A 15,003-nucleotide genomic window follows, 5' to 3' on the forward strand; every position below is an offset into this window, starting at 1 on the left:
GTTGTCAGTTCATCAAAAAAAACAATTCGTTTTAACCTCATATAGCGAAAGATTAAACTTCTTTAAATTAACTTCATTAGAAAGTCGTCGTTTGGTATCCGATCAAGTATTTCTCTACAAAATTTTAAATAATAAAATCAACTGTCCAAATATTTTGACCAAAATTAAATTTACTGTTCCGCGTAAAAATGCGCGCCTCGGTAACTTCAAACCGTTCGTTGGCAAGTTGTATAGAACTAATTTGGGCGCTCACAGTATCCTGGCTAGGATTTGCCGAGAGCACAACAAGCTATTCCAAGCTACTCGTGCCGACATCCACTCATGTTCTCTTCAGCAATACAAAACAATTCTGCAACTACATATTAGTACAGCTAGTAGATAATTGCCTCGTACATTTCTGTTTTGTTTTAATTTAAGGTTTGTTTTTGTTTCCTGTTTTTTTTAACTTCATCTTACAGTGTTTCCTTCGTTACAACAATAATATTATTGTAAACTTGCGAACCCGCACTTGTGTGTTTGTTTTTTCAGATACGCATGCCGGTTTGCCAGTAATTGGGTTTACACTACAACTTTATGTTTCTCAATTTTGTAGTCCCTAAGCTTGTTTCAGTGTATAATCTGTTGGTGAACCTAATAAATAAATAAAATAAATAAAAAAAAAAATAGACGAGGAAAAAATCCCTCCAGTTCCAGATTTGCAAAGATCCACAGGGCATTTTTCGTGTCGACCCTCTTACATGTGTTCTTACTTTTTCTTCTCTCCGCATCATAATGATCCTCGACACCGGTCTATCTTTGCCAATCCACTTCAAAATGCGTGCAATAAGTTTTTTGAAATCCAAATCGCTGCCCGTGCCCTGTGCCACCGATCGCGTGTCTCCGCAAGCGGAACATGCGAGAATAGTGTCTCGCAGTATGGTCCTCTCCACAAAAGAAGCATTATTTCGTATTCCCGGCAGCTGGACGTGGGCGGCGGGCGGCAGGCGGCGGGCGCGGCGGGCAGCATGGCGGACTTGTACGACGTGGCGCGCGGCCGGCCCGTGCTGCACGACTCGGCGCTGCAGCTGTCCGTGGCGTTCGACGAGCTGGAAGACGGCCCGCAGGTTGCCCTGCTGTTTATATTGATTTTAACGACCACCCTTAATATGGCTACCGGTATGAATTAACTAGTAGAAATGGCCATGTGTGACGAAAAAGAGCTATGCCCTCTCTACGCTATTAATGATCTTAATTTAAAACCTTAATCGAATTTCATAAAGTTGTTATAGTCGATGATATTTAATAAGTTTATATATATTTAATAATATTACGATCATAGTTGTTTTACAACTATATAGTTTTAGGTATTACTTTTAAATTCACTTTTAGAAACTAATAATTTTAATATTTTATTTTGATTATACGCGTAAAACGCGTAATGCAATTTATGCTATCATAATTTTTTTTATTTATTAATTTTCAACAATGTTTTTAAATTATTGAGAAGAGAAAAACTTAAGCGATTACCAACGCTCCAATGCCGGTTTTAGCAAGGAACAACTTGACGTTACGATTACACGTACAAGAAGACGTAAGCGGGTGTCATGATTTCGATGATCATGGGAGCGTTTGAAAGTAAATCTATAAATTCCTGGAGATTCAAGCGTCTTGTCCAGATTCCATTTTCACCTACACTGTGTTAGAAGTTGGAAATTGAGAATTCGTAGACAGAAAAGCAATGCCCCTCGAGGAACTAGCCCGAGCCGCTGGGCTGCGTGTAGTGAGGCAGCTGTGTGCGCAGTGCACGGTGGACGGCCGCGTGGTGGGCGGCCTGCACGTCACGGCCAGCCGCGAGCAGTACGAGCAGCTGCTGGACACGCTGCACTGGCTCGCCGACCCCGCGCCCGCCGACGCGCCCGCCGACGCGCCCGCCGACGCGCCCGACGGCGCCGCGCCCGCCGCCGCGCCGCGCACGCCAGAGGTACGCCAAGAGAGGATCATCATCAATCCATTAACGGCCGACTGCACGGCACGTAGCCCGGCACCACCCTTGCCGAGTGCGGTTTGGGAGACTTCACACGCTCTGTGAACATTATGGAGAAATCTTAGGCACGAAGTTTTCGTTCAACGTTACATCAAGTGGTTATTTAAAATAAAATTTAGCAGGCCTAGTTTATAGACACTGTAGAAATCAGTTATTTAATTGCTTAAATAAAAAAAATGGAAGGATAGCTTGCTATAAATAGCCTTATGCCTCGGAATGGCGGATGGGTTGAAGTTATTCTGAACGTAGTGGTTTGGAACAATTATAAAATGAGAAAAAAATTAACTCGCTCACTTACAAGGTCACAGCTCTCACTGCTGCCGCTGAAAGGTCTTGTGGTGTAGGCCCAGTTTGAACCCGATGTGGTCCGGCAGCCGGTGTCGGTGGTGGAGCCCGCGGTGCCGGTGCTGCGCCTGGACCCCGCGCTGCGGGCGGCGGTGCTGGCCGTGCCGCCCCCCGCGCCGGCCGCGCCGCCCGCGCGCTCTCACACGCCGCTAATCGGTACAAGCTAATTCTATTTCTCAACAGACAGCAAAAACGAAGCTATACATAACACTATTGATATATAAGGTTTGCCGTCGTCATTGCCATGGTATTGGAAAAATCCATGATATTCATTGGACCTCAGTGGTTTCCACTTGGTCGTTTGACATTTTACAAGTTGGAGTTCCGCCCCGGACGATAAACTTAATTATTTGTGACAACCATTCGTTACAATTAATTAAGTTTATAAAGAACTGTGGATCCAGCAGTTCGGTAAGTAATTATAATACTTATCATGACATGAAGGAACAAGTATACCAGGACTTGTTGCTCCGTGTCCGCTAAGCCGGTGATGTAGCGCAGTCCATGCACAGTGACCTTCGAGCTGGCCAACTGCACGGTGGAGCTCCGCGCGGACGTGGGCGCGGGCGAGCGCAGCCTCGTGGCGCTCACCTTCCGCGAGTTCTCGCTGCGCCGCGACCGGCTGCGCGCGCACGAGTCCACCCTGCAGGTACGCGCACACCGGCCTGCTTCACTTTCACCTAGGAATCGCTTTCATCGGATGCCTAGTGTTTTATGTGATTCCTAGAGAAAAAAAACCCGTGTGCGTACTCTTGTACACGCGTTAGAAGTTATACTTATTTGGCGTAACAAGATAAAAGTCTTTTCTTAAATTTTATCTTTCGCCTTATTCTACGTTTGCAGTAAAATTACACTAACAATAGAAAAAAGGTATTGTTTGAATTATTGAAAGTCAACTAGAAAAACTAAAATATTGGCTAACTTCATGATGTCGGTTTTTTGTGACGTCGTGCGCGTTCATCATAAAAAAATACTTTTACCATTTTTCCATAAGGCGCCAAAAGGAGTATAACTTCAAAAAGATGTTTCACGAAAACTTTTGTGATTATAAAGACGTTAGGCGCCGTCATAAGTTACGCCACAACTGCCGCTATAGTCTTAAATCCATACGATAAATGAAAAATATGATAATACAAACACAAAATACCACACCTTGTAGCAAGAACCATAGACAAGTTAGGTTATATGAGTTGACTATTGAAAATCGATCGGTAAAAGTTAAATGTATCTTCTTTACGTTACTTAGGCATTGTCTTGTCCATCGTCCGTCGTTAGTGAAAACGGGCAAAAATACTTTTGAACCGTTGATAACTATAGCTGTACAAAGTGAGTAGTTTTATTTATCACGTTGCGGAAAGTCTTGAACGGCACATCTTGAATGCCAACACAAAGGTGTACATCGAATTCGAAACCTGATACCTAAGGAATAGTACTTTCTTCTCTCCTTAAAAAATCGACATGTTGACCAAACAAAGATGCTCAGGATAACCATGTACTTTGCAGGATTTCAACTTCAGTGAGTTTCGGTGACGATTTAAGGATCGATTCGATGTAAAAATTGCAAATGTTTTGGAGCCGAAAAATACTGTTACAATCTTCGCCAGTTTTATTTTATGTAGAAGCGATGAAATTCAATTGTTCGTTGAGTTGATAATAAGATTAAAATATAGTATATTCTATCAAAATGTTATAGTATCGAGGAAAGGGAAGTAAGGAAGTAGTTACTCTTGAACTGGCTAGCATAACTGTTTAAAATAACAGAACATTTCGACTTTTAATCGCAGGTATCACTTCACTCCATAACAATGGAAGACTTGACGAAGGAGCCGGACTCGAAGCATCGAATGCTGATGGTGTCGCACACGCCGCCAATGCCGCCCAAAGCCGTGTTCGTGTCCAAGTCCTGCCCGGACTTCGTGACAGAGTTCCCCGACGACGCCTCCACTGCAAGCTCGTTGCACTACATGAGGCCCCTGTCGACCTCGTTGCCAACACAACTCAACGTTGTGGAACGAATTTCAGACAGAGAAGTACGTTAAAAGGAACGGTATCCTAATAATTTCCCCTTCACCTTTCCAATATTTTTTTGTTTTTTTTTAATTTTTAACAGTTTTCTAATGTAAATCGTATTAAGGGCTATGATAAGGGTCCAGAATAAACAACATAAACACACATATATACATATATATACATATATATATATATATATATATATATATTTATGTTAAGTAAGTACAGAATTTATGTTAAGATATTTCCTTCCTAACGACTGGATGGCTCATGATAAGAAGATCTAATTTTTAAAATTTCGTTTTTAATTTTACTATTATGTACTTGACTATGCATTACTTTATAACAATTAAAGCATGTTTCTAACATTAAAACCATCTGCCACAGTACAAAAGAAGCGTAGACGAGAAATCTGAATCTAACTGTCCAACACCGCCTTGTTCCCCGGAGCGAGGGCCCGAGCTGGATAACTTAGTGTGGGTGTCCGTGCACACGCGGGATCCAACACATCCTCATTTCAATGACCAGTACAAGAAGGTAGGTTCAAGTTAATGTTACAATTTAAAATGTAAAGTCGCTTAAGAACGAGTGTAAAATTACATTACAACCACAAAAGTTCCTTAGAAATTCTTTATTGTTTACCGTTTTGTCTCGTTGGCCTATATAATCTCGTTAATTATTGACCTTGATGTGTTTTTTTTAGATCTCAAAAGTGACGAAGGTAGAGTTCAATTGCCTGAAGCTGGTGTTAAGCATCGACAGCTGGGTGGCCGTGCTGGACTTCTTTGGCGTGGCGGCCGAGGAGCCCGACCAGCCTGCACCGTCTGCTAACTCGGCTGCCCCAAGTAAGTATTATTCTATGCTCATCGATAGTATATTTATAGTGTTTTGAAAAATAGAATAATGGCCTTTACTAGACTATCAAAGAAACGTATATGATCTATGGGCTCAATGGCAATGGGAACGCGAGTTTGACTAGATGTATTGGCGGAAAAAAACGTTAGCATGGATTTGAATTAATTAATTAAGAAAAGGAAATAAAGTAAAGTATGCTAATATAACGTTACCAATTGGGAATAGATGATTTACAATGGAAACGATTTACTTCACGAAATTTTGATAACGCGTTTCATTTGCCAAAGGTTCATATGCATCAAATGCGAGCGACGAACCAACGAGCGACTCGAGAAGTAACGTGGAGTCGGGCACAACCGAGCTGGAAATGAACGTGCGCTCGCTCTCCGTCGTGGTGGTCGGGGCGCGCGGCGACGCGTGCCGCGCGCTCGTGTCGCGCGTGCGCGTGCGCGTCACGGACGAGGCTCCGGGCCGCGACGTGCGCGCCACGCTGGGCGCGCTCGCTCTGGCGGACCTGGCTCCGCGGGCCGTGCTGTGGCGGGAGAGGCTGCGGATGCGAACCAAGCACGCTTTGGATATACACTATCGGAGGTATGAATAGTACATATGTTTTCAAGTGAGTGGTCATTAGAGTTAGTCAATGGCCGATGCGTGCCGAGCGCTCTAGAATACAAGACGAAGCGCCAGGAAGAGGGACTAAAATCCTTCGGTAGGTAAACTTACTCTTATATATTGTGCCCTTATATATTATAACTTAGATATTGTACCGCCAAACCGTAACCGATCAAATCATCTCTTAATTCAAAATTTCAGGTTTTGCAAGACTTCTACAATTATACTAAACAGTCTTATAAAAATGTTTGAATTAGGATGTTCGATCTCAAGGATGGAATGTCGTCGTCGTTTTCTGCAGGTTGAGCCCAGCGGAGGCGCAGGCGGCCGGCCACGAGACGCACCTGTCGCTGGAGATGGGCCCCGTGACGTACGTGCACACGCGCCGCTTCGTGTTGGAGCTGCAGGCCTTCGCGAGGGACTTCAGCCTGCTGCGCCGCGTCATCGCGCAGGCGCGGCGGAAGGTGCCCGCATTACTGTTACTCACACGGGCGACGACGGCTTTGCATTCAATTCAGATTAAACGTCGGCGTCGAGCAGAAGCTCGAACCGATCTCAGGAACTACTGGTTGCCCTTGCGTTAAAACGTAAATGTGTCGGCGCAGGTGTCTCGCGCGGCGCGCGGCGCGGCGCGGCCGCAGCGCATGCGGCTGAGCGTGCGCTGCTCGGCGCCCGTCATCGTGCTGCCCGTGTCCGCCCGCAGCCGCGGCGCGCTGGCGGCCGAGCTGCAGCTGCTGCGCCTCGACAACTGCTTCCGCCGCGCCGGCCAGCCCGGCACCGTCAGCAAGCTGCTCGACGCCACCGCAGGTACGCTTAGCTGTCCGTCTGCGAGGCGTGCCGCGTCTCGCCTGCAGGACGGAGAGCGAGATTCGTGATTGGTACGGTTTGGTAAACATCCTCGATTGGTCACACAGCTGAGCGAGAGTTGCTGGACGTGCGCACGGTGCGCGCGGCCGGGCTGTCGCTGTGGTGCGCGCGCGCGGCGCGCGGCTCGGGCGGCGTGCGGCTGCGGCGCTGCGGCGCGCCGCTGCTGCCCGCGCCGGTGGAGCTCACGCTGCAAGTGGAGAGAAACTGCAGCGACACGCACAACGGTACCATCATTACTTCGCATAAGAAATCCTTTCCAATCTCCAGTGCCATGTCCGACACCTTATCGGGGGGTGACCGTGCGTTGATAGCAAATATGCAAACGTACTCCCGCATCTAGGATGTAAATATGAAGTATGGATTACTAAGATGACAGAACTAGAACCTTGATAGTTAATCATAAATTAAAGTAACAGATGTATTGAGGCCATCCTTTCACGATTCTGTCTACTTTCATCTTATTTCTATTTATAGACACATTGGTCGAATTTATTTCAGAAGCTTTATATTTATATACAGTGCCCGAGATGACGGTGCATGGTCGTCTAGCAACTCTGCAAGCGTCATTGGATGCGGCGCAGTACCGTCTCGTGCGGGGAGTGCTGACTCACAACTTAGCCGAGCCCTGCGCGGAGTTACTCGAGCCGCCTCTCCCTATGATACCCCAAACGCCTCCTGCGCCTTGTCCGGTATGGACTACTTGGTCCCTGCAGTTGGACCTTCAAGATGTGTGCGTGGAGTTACGTGGTCCTAGAGGCGCTCCGCCGTTGGCCTGCATTAACTTCATCAAGTCCAGGTTGCTACTTGAGACCTACTCGGATTTGGCACAGGATATCGATCTCGTATCGCAGGTAAAGTACCATGATAGTCTTACGAAATCTTACCAGCAAAGCTTTAAAATTGCTGATCATATACGATCGATTAAAAGCCGAATAAGGTAAAAAAAATATATAAAGTCAGGCAAGTGTAGCTCTACATTGCCTACACTTGCCTGACTTTATATATTTTTTTTTTGCCTTATGTCTTAATTGTGAAAAATAATGAGAAACCCATAGTTTTTGTTTTGTTTATTTTGATGTTTTTTTATCGGTATTATACAAATGAATTTGTTTAAATAAAGATTTGAATGTCATAGATTATGACTAAACATCTATACCTACAATGTTTTATGCAAATAAAATAATTGAATTGAATTGAATTTGTAAAACGGCATTCGATTTAAAGTAATCAAGTGTCTTAACCGTAAACATATTATACTCTAAAATGCATAGGACCGAATGTATGACTTCAAGCGTTCGTTATCAGAATGATAGAAGATGTTAGAAGTCAACATACAGAAAACAGTGTTTTACAGTCAAGTGTAATTATCCTTAAAACCATTTCGCTCAGTCTTGGCTCAGTGGTGCCAAAACTACTGTTTATCTGCCTGCCCCAACTTGTGAGGTAGATAAGAAGCCTTTGTCCAGTCGTGGGTCAGCGGAGGCTAACGTGCCTTTGTTCCGCAGGAGATCCTCGTGAGCGACATGCGCTATGCAGCCGAGCCGGCCAACCGGCGCGGCAACGTGTTCAGCCACATCGTGCAGCCCATGCCCGACCACCGGCACAGCGTGCAGGCCGAGGTGCACGCCAGGTGAGACCTGAGACTACTTGCATTTAACGCATTGCAGGTGAGGTTGAGATTGAGGAAGTGCTCATCAGAATATGTCAGGCCTTCCAGAAAGAGTTTGCAGTTCAATTCTCATAATGACAGTTGACTCTTTGTTCGAATTAAAGTTAGCTTATATAAAGTATTTATTATGGCAGAAACGACGCACAGACGGACAGACGAATGGCAGAGAACGTGTCTCGTATGGTATATATTAAATTTTGTTATAAATCTCACGTTCGGACTCTTTAGTAACTATCTTTACTATAAATAAATATACTTTCGCATTGACAATATTTGTTTGAAGTACAATCATAGTAGTGCTCGTTGTAGAGTGCAGCCCTCCGACCCGCATCTAAGCTTTTCATCATTCATTTTTCATTTTATTACGAGAAAGGAGCGGGGGGTATGGAGGTGATGATTATGGTTTATTTGATATTACTAATGTATTTAAGTTATTATGTATCTCTGGTGGGGTTAAAAAAGAGAGGCTTTTATTTTTGGGTTTTTCAATTTCTGTCAGAAAACGTCCAGACTCATCAGCGTACACGATCCTGGTGAACAACATGCGCCTGATGGCGATCCTGGACTGGTGGGAGGCTGCCAACCAGTTCATCATGCAGCCGCCGCCGCCGGCCGTGGACCCCGACCTGCAACATTTGTACTAGAACTTACCTATTTATCTGTGCTCTTTAAAACTTCAGAAGTATTCTTCATATTTATTATATACAAGATATCGGCCGTTTAAAGTATATAAAGTTTTGTCGAAAACAAGGTGTTTTTTCGAGTTTATACGATAAAATATAAGTTTCTATGTTCCAATTTTAAAATTGAAATTAGTGTACTATCAATTAGTCTATTGTAGAAAAAAATACCTAAAACAATAATTCAATTGATAAACTTATCTTAACGCTAATCTGTGGCAAATTAAGTGTTGTCAAACATTCACGTTTGGTCTTCCATATAAATTATTTGTTATCATATCAGCTTAAAGACATATTACATTTTTATGAGTTATTTAAGCCCTTAGGTTGCACAATAGGCTCTGGAATAAAAAGTTGTCCGTCCACCAGAGAAGAGCTATCGGCGGACAGTGTGGACGGCGACTGGAGCGGGAGCGGCGCCGGCAGCCCGGCGCCCGCGCCCGACGCCGGCCAGGTGGAGCTCAAGCTCAACATCACGGACTCGCAGCTGGTGCTGGTCGAAGACGCGTCCTTGTGGGACACCAATGCCGTTATATTGAAGGTGCCTTACCGTATGATGACCATGACGCTTATGGGCGGGGCAAATGGTTCGGAAGATGCTGTTATATTTAGAAATTGATTGATAATTTAAGTATTCCTATAATGGAGCTATATCTCAATCGAGCTTTCCCTTTTTTAACTTTTAATAGACGAGACTGACTGACGCCTTCGATGCAATAATACAAATGTTAATAAAGTGCCAAATCATGTTAATAAAGTTACAGTTTTCGATTAATGTCTATATGCCAATTGCGCTATAAGTGTCTGAAGGGTGTGCGGTTGTCGGCAGAGCACGACGGTGATCACGTACCGCGCGGCGGACGTGGCGCGGCCCGTGGTGTGCGAGCTCAACGAGTTGGAGGTGTTCTCGTGCGTGCTGGGCCTGGAGGAGGAGACGGCGCTGTCCATCGTGGAGCCCGCCGCCGTGCACGCGGCGCTGCACGCCGACCACGTGCTGCACGTGCGTGCGAACACATTGCGCTGTGTCTTATACTCCTAGCTCTGACCCGGCACAGGCAGAACTGACAAAAAAATCTCTTACTGGTCCAAAACACTGAGAATATCTCTTACGAATAAGCCAAATAAGCATTTTGTGTCAAAATAAAATTAAAATGTAATTCGCCGTATGTATGTATATATAAATAATATCATCGCCGTATAATGTAAATAATATCAGTTTTAGGCCTTAGGCCTTTAAAAAAAGAGTCATTTGGTCGCATAAATTAGGAGATCAAGAAAAATTTAACATTACGTACCTTTACGCAGGGCAATCGCATAGGTTATATAAGAGGATAAAATTGTTTCTTAATTGGCCCAAGGCTGTTCTGGTTCAATCCGGGACGGAATTCAATCAGCTTAATAAACTTATACAATCTACACTAACGAGTGAGGTCAAATTCAAGAATACCTTTTCGACTAAAAAATACACGTTGCAATAGACTTGCAACTGATTGTCCCCGTGCTGCAGGTGGCGGTCGGCACGCTCAACTTGCGCCTGTCCTACCACGACATGCGCATGTTCGCGGCCATGCTGCAGTCTCTGCCCGCTCAGGCTCGGGTCGCGCTCTCAGGTTTGTTATTATTGCATTGCTTTAGTCAGTTATCTCAGAAGAATAATGCGGAGTGACCACTAGATGCCACTCGAAATGTATTATAAAATAAGTTCGGAGAAGTCTATGAACTTGGTGCTGCAGCCAGTCGTCGCCCGGCTCAGCGGTAGTCCCACGGCAATGCATAGTGGCGGTCGTGGAAACCTACAATGAATGAAACGGTCGATATCTATAACCACTCCAATACAAAGATAGATTTATTTCATTTTCTAAACAGGCGTTTAAAAAGTATACCTGAATCTAAATTTTGGTACTGTATCTCAAATAGTGATTCCCCGTTAACCGATTAACTCGCGCCATCGGTAAAACTGAGTAACCTTTTACTGAAACTGAACGGCAGGCAAGGCAGACGAAAAACAAGCGGCATCGACAGCGCCCGCAAACAGCGTGCACATGCGGGCGAGTGCGGGCGTGGGGGCGGGCGTGGGGGCGCCGTACGGCGGCGTGGGCGCGCTGCCGCGCTGGCTGCGCGCGTCGCCCGCCGAGCCGCCGCCGCCGGACGCGCCCGCGCCCTGGGCGCTCGAGGCCGTGCAGGTACTACCACATCCACGGACCCTGCCCGATCATTAACTTTTGTGATCCATATTTATTTCTAATGAACTCAACATATGTTGCAAACCAGTTATTTAAAAAAAAAACCTGAATTTGTTCCTCAATCCTCCTCCGCCTAATACAGTTCAAATAATTAAGCATTGCTATCTATATTTTATGTGACTTCTTAATGTTAGCAACTGCAGTTACGTCTGGTAGCGAGCAGATCTTCTTTTAAATGCCTACATATTAAAATGAGCTCAAGTAACTTACTTTTATGAAAAATGCTTCCGAATTATTTGCATGTGCGCTGGGTGATTAAACGTATTTGAAAATTACTTAAAATGATTCAAATGTTTAAACTAGGTGAATGCGGAATGCGTCACGTTGTGTGTGATCGATGATTGCTTAGACTCGGATGTCCCACTACTAGAAGTTTCTTTGGTGGATTTACAAGTGGAACAGGTAAAGTTATACAATTGAATCCCATTCTCGTTATTTGTATTTTACCTAAAAATTGCTAACAGGAAAGCAACGGTTGTACTCCCCGTAAATTCATTATAAACATCGCAGCTCGCTATCCTTTTAGCAATTGACGGACGATTTATAGAGTACACAAGAAAGCAACTATCTTAAATAAAGTGGATCTAAACAATCGGCTAACTAGAAACGGTCATAAATTAGTGATGTCATCATATCGTCTTAGGAAAATACAGAAAACCATTGTGGGGCTGAGTATATGCTATTATAACATGATACCGAAAGTAATATTAGATTTACCATTACATAAGTTTAAATAATGTATAAAAACATATTTAATACATTGAGGTTACTATACAATTGATGAATTTCTTCATGACAAGGTTGCCTGGAAGCAAGCCGCTCCGCTTTAATCTCACACAAAATAGAACAAAGATTGTTAAGTTGTAAAACGATGTTGGAAAAGAGCAACTGCTGAGTTTTTTGCCGGCTTTTTCTCGGTAGAATCTGCCTTCCGAACCGGTGGTAGAGTCACTACAAACAGACATACTTGACGTTTCAAAAGTGCTTATATTAGGCCTACTTGAAATAAATGAATATTGAATTTTTTGAATTATGGTACGCTCCGCACGCATTCTAATCTGCTAGTTCCAATTATATGTAAACCGTCAAGTATTTACTTCTTGGATCTTTTACTTGAATCTTTATCAATCAATCCGTTACTGCGAATAGGGGTTTCGTTAAATCCAAAGATTAGAATTAGCTTTCAACCGCTAAATGGAGATAAAGCATTGTATCGCTTACAGCCTTTTTTCAAGCACTTGTATTTATGTAGGATTTGCGTAAAGTGGAGGAATCGTTTGAGGATCCTCTGTTGGTGTCGACGCCGGCGAGCGACGTGGCGGGCGCGGCGCCGGGCGGCGCGGGGGCGGGCCGGCTGCGCGCGCAGCTCAGCGCCGACTACTACAACCGCACTCTGTCCGGGTGGGAGCCCGTCATAGAACCGTGGAGGTAGGGACCACGGGCCTTGTACACTGGCGTTACTTCCGTTGACAAATTTCAGTCTTATTGTTGCGCGAATAAAACCGAAAAAGTCAATGCTAAAATCTGTTGTGATTTTAGCACAGTTGAGTTTTATAAAACAGACATCAACAATTTGATGAAACATTAATGAGCTATGTCGGTTACTTTAGTTTCCGGCGATTGCACTCGAGGCCTTATAAGGCTGATAGTAAGTGACTACTGGAAAAACACGCACTGTTCGAAAAGTTACATTACATGTCTGCAATGGGCGGAGCACATAGCTTGGAGCATCGATGGACGTTGGGTTTCAAGGAGCAACGCAACCTCGGATTGGAACGCCGCTTACAGCCTCCCGTATGTTATAAACAAGTGCACGAACCAGTGGACGTCCAATGGTTGGAATGATGATAATTAGAGCCAAAATTTGAATTAATTTCCATCATAATGTTCGTCAACCTTTTCGTTGGGCAGGTTCGAATCGAGTTGGGAGTACACGCTGTCGAGCGGCCTGTCGCTGGGGCGCGTGCAGGTGGACGTGCGCTCGTCGGAAACGCTCGACACCAACGTGACGTCGGCCCTCGTGGACTTGGTGCGGCTCGTCCGCCACAACTGGACCTCGGACTATTACGCGCCGCAGGTACGTACTACCTACGTATTCACTTTTTTATAAGCAAAAACAGGAGGGTTTTGTTAGACTTTAGTTTAATAAAGCTCGTGTTTAATCGCAATCCAGACGGATGTAAATATAGCCAAAAATGAGATTGTCTTCTGTCTTAAGGTCATAAAAAAAAATAACATCAACAGCACGATTTGAAACGGTTAACATCAAACACGCAGACTCGGAAAGGTATTGCAAACTCGGTCATGCATAAAAGGAAATAAGACGTATCGGTTTGTGCGAGTTAAGGATGGAAGGAAGTTTAAGATATAGTCGACATCGTGTATTTGTGACGCATTGCATTCGCTTTTGTTAAACAAACTTGCAAGCATAGGTTCATCAGAAAATGCATAAAACATTTTTGAATCTTATTTGGCGGGTCGATCTCAAATTGTAACAATTGGTACATACCAAAGCGATCCTAAATCAATAACGTGTGTGGTGTCCATTCCTACAGGGCTCCATTCTTGGACCCCTTCATTTTTAATATATGTTAATGACATCAGTCATATACCTTTACATGGTGAAGTCTCTTTATATGCTGATGATAAATGTATATTTTACTATGGACGCTCAATAAATGACCTTATTAAACTAGCGCAAGACGATCTCAATACATTAAAAGAGTGGTTTCAATTCATTACAGATCAAAGAATCTACTGATGCAAAATATCTAGTACTGATACTAGACTGTCAATTAACTTGGAAATTACATATAAATAACGTAAAATCAACTCTATATTCTCTTTTAGGATCTCTCTATGGCATCGCCCAATGTCTTGCCCGAAACGCTCTATTAAACATTTACTAATCCCTAGTTAAACCTCACCTTGAATATCTTATAGAAGTATGGGGCAGTGCTGCAAAAAGTAACTTACAATGTCTACAAAATAAAATTATCTAAATTCTTTACAAAAAAATATATTACAGTATGAAGTATGTATGTATGACAGTATGAAGTATGTATAAATTTACCCTCAAGTTTTTTTTTATATAATTTCGGATTGTTTTGTACGTGCCATTTGTTTGTAGGTTTAATATTACCTACTTAAAAATAAGTTGTAAATATTCTCATTGAGTGAAATTGTGATTTCTGTTGAGAAAATAAACGTTTTTAACCACATTACGATGCTAATACAGTAAACGACATAAAATCCTTAGTTCCTCTGTAAGTCCGAATGAGTGTCTGCAATTAATAAACATATTTTATATCAATAAAAAATTGTATTTGATAAAATAATAAAACTTATTGCGCGCACTACCACACACATTATGTCTTTGTCGTTCTCCAACGAATCGTCAGACGTTGACGTCGGAGCAGTCGCCGAAGGGCAGCCCGGCCGGCCACCGGCGGCGCTCGCCGTTCGTGCCCTACGCGCTGCGCAACCTGACGGGGCAGAGGCTGTGGTTCACCACGCTCACCACTGCTTCCGATGAGTAAGTTTGTTGTGAACACGCACTTGAGATTGTATTACAATAGCGTTGGTCTTGGCTTATGGATGTAAACAAGACCACCTTTTTATTTTAACACCTACATTTTATATCAAATTTATTCCAAACCTTTAATGTTTTAATAATTTATAGTAACTTACCTTAGCCGT

General features: G+C 43.7%; 1 protein-coding gene across 1 annotated transcript in view; it reads left to right on the plus strand.

Annotated features, from left to right (window-relative positions):
* The window catches only part of LOC120624324 (vacuolar protein sorting-associated protein 13D), a 52,502-nt gene that overhangs the window by 20,153 nt on the left and 17,346 nt on the right, over positions 1 to 15,003 (plus strand). The window contains exons 26-47 of the mRNA XM_039890788.1: positions 960 to 1,103; positions 1,781 to 1,960; positions 2,368 to 2,524; positions 2,881 to 3,017; positions 4,153 to 4,398; positions 4,766 to 4,915; positions 5,082 to 5,223; positions 5,521 to 5,824; positions 6,147 to 6,309; positions 6,451 to 6,652; positions 6,760 to 6,936; positions 7,232 to 7,563; positions 8,218 to 8,342; positions 8,881 to 9,018; positions 9,431 to 9,602; positions 9,891 to 10,061; positions 10,569 to 10,671; positions 11,051 to 11,244; positions 11,608 to 11,706; positions 12,557 to 12,732; positions 13,216 to 13,381; positions 14,706 to 14,839. Coding sequence (XP_039746722.1) covers positions 960 to 1,103; positions 1,781 to 1,960; positions 2,368 to 2,524; positions 2,881 to 3,017; positions 4,153 to 4,398; positions 4,766 to 4,915; positions 5,082 to 5,223; positions 5,521 to 5,824; positions 6,147 to 6,309; positions 6,451 to 6,652; positions 6,760 to 6,936; positions 7,232 to 7,563; positions 8,218 to 8,342; positions 8,881 to 9,018; positions 9,431 to 9,602; positions 9,891 to 10,061; positions 10,569 to 10,671; positions 11,051 to 11,244; positions 11,608 to 11,706; positions 12,557 to 12,732; positions 13,216 to 13,381; positions 14,706 to 14,839 — 3,812 coding nt within the window. The remainder of the gene's footprint in view (positions 1 to 959; positions 1,104 to 1,780; positions 1,961 to 2,367; positions 2,525 to 2,880; positions 3,018 to 4,152; positions 4,399 to 4,765; positions 4,916 to 5,081; positions 5,224 to 5,520; positions 5,825 to 6,146; positions 6,310 to 6,450; positions 6,653 to 6,759; positions 6,937 to 7,231; positions 7,564 to 8,217; positions 8,343 to 8,880; positions 9,019 to 9,430; positions 9,603 to 9,890; positions 10,062 to 10,568; positions 10,672 to 11,050; positions 11,245 to 11,607; positions 11,707 to 12,556; positions 12,733 to 13,215; positions 13,382 to 14,705; positions 14,840 to 15,003) is intronic.

Source organism: Pararge aegeria, chromosome 6 (genome assembly GCF_905163445.1).
Source record: "Pararge aegeria chromosome 6, ilParAegt1.1, whole genome shotgun sequence".
In the NCBI taxonomy this organism is placed as follows: domain Eukaryota; kingdom Metazoa; phylum Arthropoda; class Insecta; order Lepidoptera; family Nymphalidae; genus Pararge; species Pararge aegeria.